General features: G+C 36.6%; 3 protein-coding genes across 3 annotated transcripts; 2 read left to right on the top strand and 1 right to left on the bottom strand.

The window, feature by feature from the left end:
- Positions 1–348: 348 nt before the first annotated feature.
- sxph (saxiphilin) lies at positions 349–10031 on the top strand. The gene is made up of 17 exons (XM_048199468.1): positions 349–655; positions 1371–1534; positions 1642–1741; positions 1845–2024; positions 4220–4382; positions 4471–4535; positions 4687–4844; positions 6669–6855; positions 6937–7085; positions 7949–8039; positions 8132–8182; positions 8266–8448; positions 8806–8953; positions 9081–9163; positions 9239–9423; positions 9504–9690; positions 9894–10031. The coding sequence occupies exons 1-17, from the start codon at positions 598–600 to the stop codon at positions 9935–9937; spliced, it is 2196 nt and encodes a 731-aa protein (XP_048055425.1). The 5' UTR covers positions 349–597; the 3' UTR covers positions 9938–10031.
- Positions 10032–10104: 73 nt separating this feature from the next.
- On the top strand, positions 10105–15057 carry sirt4 (sirtuin 4). Its single transcript, XM_048199471.1, has 4 exons — positions 10105–10248; positions 10993–11485; positions 12097–12391; positions 14411–15057. Exons 2-4 carry the CDS (start codon positions 11001–11003, stop codon positions 14561–14563), a joined length of 933 nt encoding a protein of 310 aa, XP_048055428.1. The 5' UTR covers positions 10105–10248; positions 10993–11000; the 3' UTR covers positions 14564–15057.
- A 377-nt stretch (positions 15058–15434) lies between these two features.
- lg8h1orf74 (linkage group 8 C1orf74 homolog) lies at positions 15435–16738 on the bottom strand. Its single transcript, XM_048199472.1, has 2 exons — positions 16534–16738; positions 15435–16441 (listed from the first exon to the last, which is right to left on the bottom strand). The coding sequence occupies exons 1-2, from the start codon at positions 16617–16619 to the stop codon at positions 15652–15654; spliced, it is 876 nt and encodes a 291-aa protein (XP_048055429.1). The 5' UTR covers positions 16620–16738; the 3' UTR covers positions 15435–15651.
- Positions 16739–16801: the final 63 nt, after the last annotated feature.

The raw sequence follows: 16801 nt of genomic DNA, 5'->3' as shown, positions 1-16801 counted from the left end.
AGAACGTTCAGAGAACATTCAAGTAATGTTCCCATAATGTTTGCAAAATTAAAAAAAAAAAAGTTCCCTTAATAAGGGAATATAACCCCCCAAAAACATTTTTAAAACGTTTTTAAAAAGACATTTTGAACGTTTAGAGAACATTCAGATATAATGTTTTGATAACAACGTTAGCAAAACGTTCTTGGAACATATTTTTGTTAGTTAGGTTGGATGCTAATCTTGGAATCTTCATTTGGACGAAGGCTACACCTTTGCTGCTTCAGTGGAGTAAGTCCAATAGCATTTAATACACAATTCCAAACAAAAGGCGCTTTCTGGAAATTCCATTAAACGCCATGCAAAAAAATATGCCTGGACGAGAATAGTCCACGTGACATAAGAGTTCCAGTAATATTTTCCATATGCGCACATTTATTATAAGAACTATTCGCTTTGAAAACACCCGCTTGCACAATACATTTTTTTCAGACTCGCACAAACCTACAATGAGATCTTCACTAAGCGACATGCCCGTTCCTCTGAAACTTCTGTACAGGACTCGATGTAGGCAGTTACTGTGATTCATTTTTCCCAGAAGAGATTTCTGATACTACGATGACGCGAGTGAGAGTTATTGTTGTCATTCTACTGCTGTGCACCATCACCAGTTGGGGTAAGTGCGTGCTTGCTATTAAAATTAAGAAAAGCAGCAAAAGAATATTATTTAAAAATTCTCAGAGTTCTGAATGTATTTTAGGATTAGGGAGTAAATAGAAATGTCTGCTGCCCAGCCCTTTCAGTAGCAATGGTTGAAAAAATGTTGCACCCAACAATTTGTTTTATTTTATTTTTTTAATACTGAACATTGCATAAAAAAAATTCTTGATTAATGCACACGCACTTAATCTACTCCAGGTGATATTACTACAAACGTATTAAAATGTGTTAGGTCTATGCATTTATTTTTTTATAGATATAGATATAGATATAGATGTATCTTATTCTATTTATTTGTGAATGTTTAATTTCTTTGATTCTCTACATTCTATTTATTTGGAAATATGATACATTAAAACATGGAAATATAAAACATTTCCAAATGGAAAGTTGCTATAGTGATCTTCTCAGTGAAAGCAACTTTGTGGTTACTGAACCTTTTACTAGAAATTGAAAACACTGTGAAAACTACTATTTGCATAGCAGTATGCAAAAAAAAAAAAAAAAAAAAAAGCCACCAGAATATTGAATAATGCCGTTTAATGTTAACGCTTATTTGGCTGCATTCTTTGGTCTTTGAAATCTTAAGAACAAAATATTGTGTGTGTGTAAAACTAACATATTATATCTCTTGAAATGTTCAGTAAGTATGCCTGTATACCTACATTCAGGTAAGAAGATGCGCTGGTGTACAGTATCAGAGCCGGAGCAGAGAAAGTGTGCAGAGCTGGCCAAAGCACTGGTCGCTGTCCTTCCACCTGCAGCTGTCACAGCCTTCGCCCGTCTCTCATGTGTGAAAGCGTATGGCACTGCCGACTGCATAAATAAGATACGGGTGGGTGACATACAATACTGCATAAGTTAAAATCTATTTTAATTAAAAAAAATCACCCCCTGAGACATAAAAGTAGGCGGTTTACATTCTCCCACCTCTATTGTCAGGATAATAAAGCTGACCTAGTGACTCTGGATGCTGGAGAGGTGTACTCCGCAGTAAAACAGTTCGGTCTCACAGTAGTCGCAAAGGAAATCTACAGAGATGGTATCATACAAAATCCTAATGTGGTTTCAAATGTAGCACACTTTGCAAGCACTAACATGTAAACATCTTCCTTTTCTATTTTGTCATCTCCTCCATCTCTCAGGTGGCTGTATTCTTGCAGTCGCTGTGGTGAGGAACAATAGTTCTTTAGATATGCGCTCTTTGAAGGGCAGTAGGAGCTGTCATAGTGGAGCTCGCTGGACTGCAGGTTGGAGTCTCCCTTTGGGACATCTCCTTTCTCGAAACCTCCTTCCCTGGGCAGAGGATGAGCCCCTCAGTCAGGGTAAGACAACAACCACAAATTATATATAGGCAGTGTTATTGTTGCCTAAAATTAAAACTATTAAAAATGTAAATTTTTAGTTATTGTTAATTGAAATAAAGCTGAAATAAAATATACACTCACTGGCTTATTTATTAGGTACTCCTTGCTACTACTGCTGGAAGGCAAAAGGTTGCCTTCAGAACTGTCTTAATTCTTCATGGCATAAAATCCACAAGGTACTGGAAACATTCCTTGTGGAGATTTTGGTCCATATTGACATGACGTCCCAAAAGTGCTCTGTTGGATTGAGATCTGGTGACTGTGGAGGTCATTTGAGTATAGTAAACTCAATGTCATGTTCAAGAAACCAATGGAATGATTTGAGCTTTATGACATGGTGCATTGTCCTGGAAGTAGCCATCAGAATATGGTTCACTGTGGTCATAAAAGGAATGGACATGGTCTGCAACAATACTCAGGTTGGCTGTGGCATATAAACAATGCTCAGTTGGTACAAAGGGGCCCAAAGTTTGCCAAGAAAATATACCCCACACCATTACAACACCACCAGCTGCCTGAACTGTTGATACAAGGCAGGATGGATCCATGATTTCATGTTGTTTATGCCAAATTCTGACCCTACCATCTGAATGTCGCAGCAGAAATCGAGATTCTCAGAACAGGCAAATTGTATCCTCAGTTTCCTGTTCTTAGCTGACAGGAGTGGCACCCGGTCTGGTCTTCTGCTGCTGTAGCCCATCTGCTTCAAGGTTCGATGGGTTTTGTTTTCAGATGCTCTTCTGCATACCTCTGTCATGACGAGAGGTTATTTGAGTTACTGTTGCCTTTCTATCAGCTCAATCCAGTCTGGCCATTCTCCTCTGATCTCTGGCATCAACATTTTCGCCCGCAGAACTGCTGCTCACTGCATGTGTTCTCTTTTTCGGACCATTCTCTGTAAACCCTAGTGATGGTTATGTTTGAAAATCCCAGTAGATCAGCAGTTTCTGAAATACTCAAACCAGACCGTCTGGCATCAACAACCATGCCACATTCAAAGTCACTTAAATCGCCTTTCTTCCCCATTCTGATGCTCAGTTTCAACTTCAGTTGTCTTGACCATGGCTGTGTCCGAAACCACCCTCTATACCCTAAAATAGGGCACTATTTAAGTGGACACTTGAGCCATTTGTAGTGGTGTCCTAACCATAGTGGATGTTATCGAGTGCACTCATTCATTCCCACAATGCATAACAATAACGAGTGTATGACCGATGTACACTCATCTGCTATATGCATAATGCATTTGCGTGTCTGACCAGAAGATGGCGTCTGCAGCTGAATCATTCATCCATTTTTTTCATTTTTATTCTTATGTATTTGTTTCCTCTTTATGTAAAGCACTTTGAATTATCGTTGTGTATGAAATGTGCTATACACATAAAACTGCCTTGCCTTGCAATCCATTTTCCAAACCGTTGGTACAATGTGGCTACAGTGTAATATCACACAGGTATAAATTCCTTTTTAATTTATTGTTTAATTAAGGTTTATACATAGTTTCCATGACAGAGTTCAAGATAAAACTTTTTATCTTACTACTGGAGCTGCCAGTTTGGTACGTTTTAAATAATTGTTAAACAGCAAGCACAAACTTTGCAAAAGCGGCAGCCCTTCCAGCACACTCGGTGTCCGAATTCACTCACTTGTTTTCATTCACTCCCTCAAGTTAATGTAGGGAATGTTGAATGAGGGTATAGAGGGCGATTTCAGACACAGCCCATGTCTACATGCCTAAATGCATTGAGTTGCTGCCATATGATTGATTGATTAGATATATGCGTTAACGAGGTGTACCTAATAAAGTGGCTAGTGAGTGTAAATATTGCATGAAACTCTTAAACATCAAAATTGAAAACTGAAAATAAAAGAATATAAGCTAATTCCAAATATTAATAAATGCTATATTAGTATATAAATAACACTAAATCAGCACTGTATATAACAATCTCTAAAGGATCAATCCAGATAATCCTGATGAAATAGATTTCCCATATCATTGTTGTTGTTTATATATTTCCAGTTACTTGGTAATTTGGTTCATAACCTAGGGAGTATTCCGTCATGTTCTCCCAAACCAAACAAACAAAGTTTTCAAAACTATGTATGATTGTGTTGAGTTCCCAGTGCTCATGTTTTGACTGTTTTGTCAGCGGTTAGTGCGTTCTTCAAAGCCAGCTGTGTGCCTGGAGCAACTACAATGGCAGCCAACCTTTGTTCCTTGTGCCAAGGTCAAAGGTCATACATTCGTCAGAAAAATTTCCATTGTGAGACATCTCACAGTGAACCATTCTACCACAACCAAGGAGCACTCAGGTTAAAATAATCCGATTTACGTATGTATCAGTGAGTCACTGCCAAGTTACCTTTAAGATCTTTCAGTATCCTTCTTTTTTTCTTTTAGATGTTTGCAGTCACGGGCAGGAGATGTTGCCTTTGTTGATCACACAGCTCTGGACAGCATAGACGGTTGATACAATGAACGCTCACACAACGTTTTATTTTAACAAGTTGTACATTCGTTGTGTAATATTTATGCTTATATCTTGATTAAATCCTATATGGGGTGAAGACCTTTTTCCTCTCTTTCTCATTTCTATTTGATCCCTTTACTCAACAGAAAGTGAGAAAGATGAGTTCAGACTGCTGTGTACAGATGGCACTCTTGCTCCCCTCAGCGGTTTTAGAAAGTGTAATCTTGGACGAGGCCCTGGAGGGGGTGTGGTCACACGAATGAACATCCGTAAAATTGCTCGAAAGTTCTTGGTCGCTGCCCAGGTATGTTTTGTGTTGAAGCCTAAAACTGGCATATAAGAGTGTCTGATCTGAACAACCGGTAGTGTAAAGTTTTAATAACAGAAATGTCTCTTTATTTATTTGAAAGAGTAGGGGTGTCCATACTCAGACCTGGAGGGCCAGTCTCCTGCAGAGTTTAGCTTCAACTTGCCTCTACACACCTCCCTGGAAGTTTCTAGTATGCCTAGTAAGACCTTGATTAGCTGGTTCAGGTGTGTTTAATTGGGGTTGGAGCTAAACTTTGCAGGACAAAGGAGCCCTCTAGGAGCAGGATTGGACACTACTGGCAAAGAGATGCAAAGTGTCATGTATGTAGGACACATAATGGTAAAATTAAAACAAATATTGCTGATATATTTTTAATTAATCGCAAACTCAAACCTGACACAAACCCAGAATCTTACAGTACTTGGAAAAACTTATCTTAAAGGGGTATAAAATGAAAATTCTGTCATCATTTACTCATCCTCATTTCGTTCCAAATCTGTATGACTTTTTTTCTTCTGTGCAACATAAAAGATAATTTTATTAAAGGGTTATTTCACCCAAAGATTATCCCATAATTTACTCGCCCTCAAGCAATCCTAGATGTATATGACTATCTTCTTTCAACCAAACACAATCAGAGATATATTAAAAAATATCCTGGCTCTTCCACACTTTAATGGGAGTGAATGGTACCCTAGATTTTGAAGCCCAAAAAAGCACATCCATCCATCATAAAAGTAATCCACAAGGTGTTAATAAAGGCCTTCTGAAGTGAAGCGACACATTTTTGTAAGAAAAATATCCATATTTATAACTTTATAAACTATAATCATTGGCTTCCGGTAATGGCTGTATGTGAGTCTAGTTCCGGCGGAAGAGTAACCCCTGACCTGACGCATAACGTATTGTCAAATGCGGAAGCACAGAGAATAGAGCAAAACAAAACACCGGTCACGAATTAGAAGTTTAAAAGGAGAATTTTTAAAGAGAAATGTCAGAGGATTTGATAGAAGAGGAGCTTGAGTTTGTTGCTCAGCACTATTTGTTTGAACTGCGAGAGGCGTCTACTCTAACCTAAACTTGCACTACTCCTACGTCATACGTCGGGTCAAAAGTCACTCTTCCGGCAGAACTCGACTTTCTTACAGCCATTACCAGAAGCCAGTGATTATAGTTTTTAAAGTTATAAAAAAAATTCTTACAAAAATGCATCACTTTGCATTTAATAACCCACTGGAGTTGTATGGATTATTTTTGTGATGGATGGATGTGCTTTTTTGGGCCTCAAAATCTTGGGTACCATTTACTCCCATTATAAAGCTTGAAAGATCCAGGATATTTTTTTTAATATAACTCCGACTGAGTTTGGCTGAAAGAAGTCATATACACCTAGGATATAATTATGGGATAATTTGAATTTATGTGTGAACTTAACCCTTTAATGTCCCAGTGAGTTCATTTTTGGGTGGTCTAAAGCAGTGTTTCTCAACCCTGGTCCTGGAGGACCCCAACACTGCAGGTTTTGTCTTTCTCCCTAATTAAACACACCTGATTCAACTCATCAGCCAATTAGAAGAAACTCCACTACCTGAAATGAGAGGAGACTTTTAAAATGTGCAGTGCTGGGGGTCCTCCAGGACCAGGGTTGAGAAAACACTGGTCTAAAGGATAGGGTGATTGAGTGAACTAACCGTTTAACAGACAGATGGTGATGAGGTTCCTGGCGATGGTATCTTGGCAGGAAATACTGATATCAGTATCTTATGAGAGAGAAAAAAAATTCAGTTTGCCGCTTTTTTTCTGTGTTTTCTTTTGAAGATGTCATTTGGTTGGAGGGGAAGGGAGCGTCAGCGTTTCCAGCTGTTTGAATCAGCAACCTATGGTGGGACTGACCTTCTCTTCAAAGATGTGACTGAGAAATTATTAGTTCTGATGGAAGACATGGATATGAGCCAAGTTCTTGGACTGGACTATGTGGCCTTGCTCAAGGGCCTTGGACATGAAGGTGAACGATTGCTTCCCCTCTGGAACTTTTAATCTTGGAAATGATAAGCTCAGACTTTAATTTGTGTGTGTGTGTGGTTAGGTAGCTCACTGGAGGACAGTGTGGTGCGGTGGTGCTGTATAAGTCATGCTGAACAGAAGAAATGCGAGCAGTGGGCTCTTAGCATAAAGTCAGATCCTCTGGTGTGTGTAAAAGCCTCATCTATGAGTGACTGCATTGAGAAGATCAAGGTCCAGTAAGACAAATTTTCAGCAGTTGTGATTTATGATTACACAAACATCTATAACAAACATCTTTTTATTTATTTATCATTTATGACTTGTACATTTTCTACGGAAGAGGATTAGGGCCAAGCAATATCGTTCAACGATACAAATCTCGTTAAATTTCGAGAACAAATTCGTTAAATTATGAGAAAAATGTCATAATTTAACGAATTTGTTCTCATAATTTAACGACTTTTTTCTTGTAATTTAATGACTTTATTCTCAACATTTTATCTCGACTTTTTTTCTCATAATTTAATGAATTTCTTCTCATAATCTAACAACTTTTTTCTCGTAATTTAACGAGTTTATTCTTAACATTTTATCTCGATTTTTTTCTCGAAATTTAACAACTTTAATCTCGAGATGGTTTTATTTTTTTTATTATTGCTTGACCCTAATCCTCTTCCGTAATTTTCTGAGTTTACCCCTCATTTGCAGATTTTCAGTGTTATTTTAGTATTATTATTATTATTATAGTATTTATTCATATTTTGAATTAGCATTTATTTTTATATTTTCAACATTAATTTTCATTTAATTTGTTTTATTAGTTGTTGTTTTTTTTCTCAAATATTTCTATTTATTTTTTATTAATTTGTTTATTTCAGTTTTAGTTATTTTAGTACTTCTACTTAAACCTATTTTATTTTAGTTATTTGCCAAGGCAACATTTCCTAATTTAATTTAAGTGTTTTAAAAAAATGAAGTTTTCTTTCAATTATTTCAACGAAAATAATAATAATAATTTTAGTTTTTGATATCTTTAACATTGGTGATTGTCTTGGTATCAGTGCTAAAACAGAATCAATTGTTAATTTTCACAGAGGGATGAGGTGGATGCTGTTTCACTGGATGCCACTCATGCTTTCATAGCTGGGAAATGTGGCCTTGTCCCCGTTGTGACTGAATATTATGGTATGTAAAACATCCAGACTCATTCTAACTCATGTCTTCAAGTTATCTCACCTGTATTTATTTTTCTCTTTGCTGGTTGATTTGAAATTTAGGAGAGAAATGTGAGATTCCTGAAGGAGCTGGTGGCCATTTTGAGAGTGATGGTAATAAGAAATAAAACAAGTTTAACATAAATGATGCATCCCTATTAATATTTTGTCTTTACAAAATATAATTGTCTCTGCAGAATTACCATCAGTGTATGGTGTGGCAGTTGTACGTCGGACAAGCCGGAGTTTATATTTTGGAAGCCTGGGCGGTAGACGCTCTTGCCACGGTCACATGTACAGCCCTGCTGGCTGGGTTTTACCTCTAAGACACATGCTTAGCACAGAGCACAACAGCAGCGCCCCATGTGAACCGAATAATGGTACTACATGTTCCTCTCTGTTGCATGGTATCTTTATCAGATAGTTGAAAATATTATATTTTAGTTACTTACATTTAAAGAGGACCTATTATGCCTTTTACAAAGTCTTTAATTTTTGGGGTCTTGTTCTTGAATGTACAAAAAAAAAAACATTATTTTCCACATATTTTACATTGCTGCAGCACATCTCTTCCCAGTCTGTTATTACCGCTTTTAGTTCCTAATTTTTTATTTTTTTATTTTTTTTTAATAAGGGAGTTTAGACCTTTTTCATGCTCAAACATTACACACTAAAGAAAGCTGAAAATGTAAAAAAGCATTATAGGTCCTCTTTAAAGTAACTCGCTCTGTTTTCAGTGTATGCTGAGGTGTTTTGGAAAGGTTGTTTACCTGGAGGTCAAGGCAATCTATGTAAGGTGTGTATGGGTGGGACTGAGGAAGCTGCCACCAAACGGTGTGCTGACAACCATAATGAGCGTTACTATGGCAATATGGGTGCATTAAGGTGAGGAATTGGTGTTTGGCACTGTTCAAATAAAATGGTATACAGGAAATATGTCTGATCACCCATTGCTAATGTACTATAGTGCAATCATACAGCTTTGCATGCTTTAAAATGTCTTTTACTCCAGATGTTTAGTTGGAGACCCCAGTGGGAAGAGTTTTGGAGATGTGGCCTTTATGGAACACCACAATCTGGAGAGCAACATTGAACGTAAGATGTACGCACTGAGAAAATGTCTTCGGTATGAATCTCATTGGTAATATGTGTGATGTATTTGATGTACAGGTCTAAACAGCAGTGGCTGGGCAGAGGGTTGGCTCACTTGGGACTTTGAGTTGCTTTGCAGCGATGGCAATCGGGCTCCTCTGACAGAATGGAAGACCTGTAACTTAGGGGCAGTCCCTCCGAACATTGTTATGACGCGTCCTGTTCTTACAGCTCGCATTTATGACCTCTTAATGAAGTCACAGGTCTGTACACTGAAATTATTGTCCTCTGACTGAATTGAGAGTCTTTTAGAATCCGAATCCTGATGTTTTTTGCATTATAGGAAACCATAGCAGCTCGTCCAGATACTGGGTTCCACCTGTTTGAGTCTCAGAAGTATGGAGAGAGTGACCTGCTCTTTAAAGATGCTACAAAGTGCCTCGTTCACACCAGTCACATGGACTATCGCACCATACTGGGAGACGAGTTCTATTCACAGGCTGAAAGCATCTTTAACTGCACACACTCAAGTAAAAAAAAAAAAAAAAAAAAAAACTAATTATATGCATTGCATTCCAATTGTTTGCATGTATAATATTAAAATCAATTGATTTTTAAAAGAATTTGATTTTATAAAAATGCACATAGATGAGTAAAATGTCTTTTATTTTAATTATTATTCATGCATATTTTAATTGGGGCTTTATTATTCTTTCTTTTTTTTTTTTTACAGAAATCTTACAGTTCTGCAATCAAGATGTGTGCAGCATATTCTGAACAACCTAGATTAAATGGCAGTTATGACAATGTTAAAACGAATCATATGTATATGATTTCTAACATTCCTACAATAAAATACTCTTTGAATATATATTTTATATCTGTGAGTGCAATAGAGAGTTTATCATTTTCATCAAAGAACACATATGGAGGTGTTTCAGCGTGCCAAAAAAGCGACATTCACTAAACTACATTTACCATCATGCACTTGTGTAACAACACGGAAGTTCTTGTTTTGACCGCTACAGCTACTGTACTAATGTTTACGAAACAGAAGACTTTTGGTGCTGAGGATTTGATTAATTCAGGTACGTTATTAAAGTAATTAGTTTTACATCTGAAATATGTGTTTAAAATATACATTCGCGCGTGGCATAATGTCCATGGCATGTTTATTATTATCCTAGCTTGACATTTAAATCAAGTAAGCTTAATACAATGAGTTGGTCACATACATTTCACATACTTTTTTCAAGTTTTACTCAAAACAAACGTAACGAAACTGAATTAACTGATATGACTGATATTTTATTATTACGTTTATAACGTAATAATTGATTTAATGGGCGAACACCATTGAATGTATTGGACAAGATTTATGTTCAGTAATGTTACACTGATGCCGTAAACTTTTGAAGCCTTGCACTTTGTTTCATATGATGTCATACACTATTACTGTTCATTTAAAGACCAATCTTTGTGCTCCAGTAATGGAAGCATGTATATTATTTTGAAATTATTTATTTCATTTGATTTTTTTTTTTTAAATGACAATTAAACGTCTCAGGAAAATGTCAGTATATTTTTAAGGAGAGTGTGTATATATATATATATATATATATATATATATATATATATATATATATATATATATATATATATATATATATATATATATATATATATATATATGTGTGTGAATATTCAGTTTTATTTATTTATTATATACAACTCAATTAGTACATATTCTATATTTCAGACCGTAACATTTAATGGTCAAATTAACTGAATAGTTGACAAACCATTGTTGTTATCTGCTGTTGTATGAACAGGTCTATAGATGCTGTTGCCATGGAGATCCCTGCCTCCACGTGTGGCAGTGGGAAGATGTGCTTCTACAATACAAGCTAGTGTGCAACGATTTGTTCCTGCAAGTAGCTCAATTGACTCCAGTGCTTTGGAACAACTCCAGGCCTTTGTGTCACAGGCTTCACGGCTGTTTGTGATAAGTGGTGCCGGACTCTCCACTGAATCTGGAATTCCAGACTATAGATCAGAGGGTGTGGGACTGTATGCACGGACTAACAGGCGGCCTATGCAGCACTCAGAGTTTGTGCGCAGTGCGAAGTCAAGGCAGCGATACTGGGCACGGAACTACGTGGGGTGGCCGCAGTTCTCTTCACACCAGCCTAATTCAGCACATTTAGCATTAAGGGACTGGGAGGAAAAGGGAAAATTGCACTGGCTTGTCACTCAGAATGTAGATGCCTTACACTTAAAAGCTGGACAACAGAGACTTACTGAACTTCATGGATCTACACACAGGTAACTACTACATATACGCACGGGTCTACACACAAACAGTCAAGTCACCTCTATACAGTGCAGATTGTTTCAAAGCAGCTTCACAATAATAAAAAAGAAAATAACAGAATCAATGATGCAAACTTCATCAAATATGAGACAAATTCACATCCTGCTGTAAAGCAGCTATAAAAAGACAATATTGTCATTATTCAGCTCAATAGTAATAATGATAATGTTTTATTAATAAATCATCTTTCCCAGGCTCAAGGTTATACAGGCATAATGTGACCGAGGGGTAGCTATATGTTGTATATGTTGAATAGTAGTGGACCAAGAACACCTAGAGTGAGAGGGGACATGGAAGATTTAAAGTTGTGAATAGAAATGAATAATTGTCAATTAGTGAGATATGATGTGAACCATGAAAGAGCTCAAGTCAGTTCAGTGTTGGTTCAATTCAGTTCAATAAAATTCATCAATTATGAAACAAATTAAATTTTAGCTGTAAAGCAGCTCTACAGAAAACAATAGTGCCATCATCTAGCTCAGTCTATTGTTTGCTATTGCTGCAATCTCATGTGAGTGTTTATGTTTTTTATGTATGAAATTTATGTTTTGTCTGCTCTTAGGGTTGTGTGTTTAGACTGCGGCCAACTGACTCCACGTGCCGAGCTTCAGAAGCGTTTTGCAGCTTTGAACCCTGGCTGGGAAGCGAGTGCAGGTGCTGTGGCCCCAGATGGAGATGTGTTTCTGGAGGATGAGCAGGTGTTGAACTTCAGAGTGCCTGCATGTGATGCCTGTGGCGGTGTACTCAAACCTGAGGTGACCTTCTTTGGTGATGTAGTGAACCGGGCTACAGTTCACTTTGTTCATAACAAGCTGGCTGAGTCTGATGCAGTGCTTGTGGCTGGATCTTCTCTTCAGGTGAGTAATGTTTCATCAATATCACTTACTATTTATTAAAACATTAACTATGCGCCTAGAACAGGGTTACTCGTTCCTGCTCGCTGGCTGCCATCTAATGATGTAACATATTGCTCATTCAGAGTTTTTTAGGTGTATGGATTTAAAAGATGAAACCCCCAGGATTATAATAGTTAAAATGTATGTTACTTGAAATAAAATAAATGTTAACTCAAATAAAATAAAATATAAAAAAACTTTTTTATTTCAGATTGTTGCAAATGTAACATTTCTCATTATTTTGTTTAACTTGATTTGCTAAAATAAAAATAAAACTGAAATAAAAATTAATAAACCGGCATAATAATATATAGACATTTATTACAAATATGGGGTCACTGAACCACCCCACACTCTTAAAGGTGCCCTAGAATTAAAAATTTAATTTATTTTGGCATAGTTGAATAACAAGAGTTCAGTACATGGAAATGACATACAGTGAGTCTCAAACTCCATTGTTTCCTCCTTCTTATATAAATCTCATTTGCTTAAAAGACCTCTGAAGAACAGGCGAATCTCAACATAACACCGACTATTACACAACAGTCGGGATCATTAATATGTACGTCCCCAATATTTGCATATGCCAGCCCACGTTCAAGGCATTAGACAAGGGCAGGACGTCTGGATGTGCACAGCTGAATCATCAGACTAGGTAAGCAAGCAAGAACAATAGCGAAAAATGGCAGATGGAGCAATAAAAACTGACATGATCCATGATATCATGATATTTTTAGTGATATTTGTAAATTGCCTTTCTAAATGTTTCATTAGCATGTTGATAATGTACTGTTAAATGTGGTTAAAGTTACCATCGTTTATTACTATATTCACGGAATCAAGACTGACGTTATTTTCATTTTTTAAACACTTGCAGTCTGTATAATTCATAAACACAACTTCATTCTTTATAAATCTCTCCAACAGTGTGTAATGTTAGCTTTAGCTACGGAGCATATTATCAAACCCATTCAGAATCAAATGTAAACATCCAAATAAATACCATACTTGCGCAATTAGACATGCTGCATGACGAACACTTTGTAAAGATCCATTTTGAGGGTTATATTAGCTCGAGATTAGCACGAGATTTAAAGGGGCAGCAGCAATCGGCGAATATTTAATGATGCCCCAAAATAGGCAATTAAAAAAATGAATTAAAAAAAATCTATGGGGTATTTTGAGCTGAAACTTCACAGACACATTCAGGGGACACCTTAGACTTATATTACATCTTTTAAAAAGACGTTCTACGGCACCTTTAAATTAATGCAATTAGACACTAAAAAATCTTTTTTCTTTTTCTTTTTTTTTGTATTTCACCTCTTCTCTAGCTTGCTTCCTAATCTAGTTGTCTAGCACAGTGGTTCTCAAACCTGTCCTGGGGACCCCCCACCACTGCACATTTTGCATGTCACCCTCATCTAACACACCTGCAAGTCATCAGCTAATTAGTAGAAACTGCAAGAGTTGAATTGGGTGTGTCTGATGAGGGAGACATACAAAATGTGCAGCGGTAAGGGGTCCCCAGGACAGGTTTGAGAACCACTGGTCTAGCAAACTTGGCATTGTATATTATAAATATTGTTGGCTAAATTGCTTGACAAGTTGATTTTGTTCCTCTTTTGTGAATCACTTCGGATCTGCTAAATGCATAAATGACAAAAACGCACAACAAAATTACTAAAACTTTAAAATAAAAATAAAATTAAAATGGAAACTATATAAATAAAAACGTATTTATTTAAAATATTAAATAAAAACTATAATAGTATCTCAATGATACTTAAATAACAATGATCCCTGCTTCTTTAGATCCAACCCTACTCCACTGCATCTTGTTGTAATTTTCAAATGAACCAATTAAAAAGTACTTGAGTAGTTGGTTCAGGTGTGTTTGACTAGAGTTTGAAGATAAGGCAAATCATTTTCTCTTCTTTGACTTTTGGAAAAGTGAAGGCATCTGGTTTCCTTTCTCAGGTTTTTTCTGGGTACCGCTTTCTACTCGCTGCTAGTGAAAGAAAACTTCCAATAGCCATCTTGAATATAGGACCTACAAGAGCTGATCATCTCACTGACATCAGGGTGAGTGCTCGTTGTGGAGAAGTGCTGCCAGCCATTCAACTCAGCTGAGAAACGGACTCTTTTCCTTGAAGCTATTCTGAACCTCAACACTCGATCCACAGCTCATCACAAGATTACTGGAACATAGTTTTGGTTTGGTCCTAGGCTGCTTGCATAATACAACAGATCTCTACCTCAAGTGACAATATTTAACATATTCACATATTCTTGGTTTGTAAGCTAGAGTTTAAAGTGCAATACAGAATAAAGCATCGGCACAAATGAGTCGTTTAAATAATATCTTTAAAATTATAAAGTGGGTTCATAGGGACATCTGGGACAGCTCCTCAAGAGTCAATGTGGGAAACATTCATGGTAATGATGACATTCTAAATGAGCTGTATAGATTCTAACTTCTTGTTTTTATTTAATAATGGTAGTTGTGTTAAATATTAATCACTATTATTTATATATTTTGATTATGAATATAAGTGAATGTATCAGGATGTTTTTAAAATGTTACTCATTTGTTCTGCCTGACAATAAAAGTCAAGTCAAACCAATTGTATTTGTATAGCACTTTTCACAATACACATTTCAAATGATGGTAAGGTTTATAATATCTTCATACCTATAGTCGCATTTTGCAGATTAGAGCTGTGCGATAATATAGTTTATATTTTGTGATATGAACAATCAAACAGTTGAGATTTGGTATAGTAGTGTATACTGTGTGTATGCAGATAAAGTTGGAATTTGAAAAGAACATTTTTTACTTTAATATATATTACTGTTTATTAGCACTGAATTTTTTTTTTATTTTTTTTTTAAAGAAGAAAAAAAAAACTCAAACCAAGGGTCTGGAAACAGAAATACATAGCAGCGTCATAGAAATAAATATATATTACTTTGAACAAAGGGGGATTTGGAGTCAAAAAGGTTGAGATCCACTGCCTTGTTTTATTGTTTTCAACACTATGCACACATTATTATATGTTGTTTGGTATGTAATCTATGGAACAAATAAATGATACTGAAAATATGTGGTGCCTGGAAAAAGAAATTAAATGAACAAACCATTAATGTAATGTGTTTCTGAGAAAATACACTGTAACACTGACAAAATAACATTAAAAAGAAACATAAATCAAGTTTATTCAAAGGGCCACAGAGGGCAATGTGACCACATCCCTAGAAAAGCAGAGATCAGTCAGAACTGTCTGTTTGTTAGATCTCTTTCTCAAATGCTCCGTCCACTGTTGCATATGACTTTGTACTTCTGACCACAGCTCCTCAGGAACACTAAATGAATAAAGACAACAGCGATGATTTATGTCATGTATTTGCCACGTGACCCAAATAGTGCACACCACCAGTGGTGTCATACACAGACAGTTCCCAAATCCCTTTGTTTGGTCAAACCAGTAGGAGGCTGGATAACCTAACAAGATTCCAAAGAGAGTACACAAGTTCCAGTCATTATACAACTCCTCTCCCAACACAATCACTGAGGAGCCTTCATCCAGCTCATTCATGAATCCTGAAAGACTTCTGATCATATCCTCAGTTCTCTTTTCCAAGCCAACCAAGACAGGTTGTTTTCTTGAGGGACATACATCAATCAGAAGGAGACTTTTGCTTTGGAGCAGTTCATCCAGGTGGGACCGAACAGTGGCAGGGTTAAAAATGAATGTGTTGTCATCAATGGACAGTATCCGTAGTGGACTGGTTACAACTCCAGACTCCTGTAGCGAACTGAGGTACAGGTGAAGCTGTTCTGGAGATGCTGCATTGCTGTCGTACAACAGCGCTGGTTTGACGCCCAGATCCACAGCTATTATTTGAACAGTCACATCAAGACATGTAGACGGAGATAAACGTTTCTTTCGAGGACACAATAACTTCTGTGCTGCCGAAACGAGCATTTCTGAGGCAACCATGGCGCCCCTTTCCATGGACACATATAATTCAAAATAACACTTTGTTAACAGCAGGACACACAAAATAAATTGTTCACCAGTTATTTAAAGAAGTCTCACATTTTAGCATTGGTCAGGTCCACAGTGGTGTTGTTGAAAGACATTTTATCTACTCGGTGTTTTAACGAATCGAGCAAATGATTCATTGAATTGTTCTCAACACAAAATGAGCATTGAAAGAATCTTTTTGTTGAATATGATTCAAAAGATTCGAGTCACTGGGGTGAATCAAAATCCCTTCCTTTAACATCCTGTTAAAAGTTCAAACAAGTTAAAAGTGTTTCAAAATACAATTATGAAACAAATTGAACTTGAACATATATTTAGC

This window comes from Megalobrama amblycephala, linkage group LG8 (genome assembly GCF_018812025.1).
Source record: "Megalobrama amblycephala isolate DHTTF-2021 linkage group LG8, ASM1881202v1, whole genome shotgun sequence".
Classification (NCBI taxonomy): Eukaryota; Metazoa; Chordata; class Actinopteri; order Cypriniformes; family Xenocyprididae; genus Megalobrama; species Megalobrama amblycephala.
This window is presented reverse-complemented; position numbering and strand designations above follow the sequence as displayed.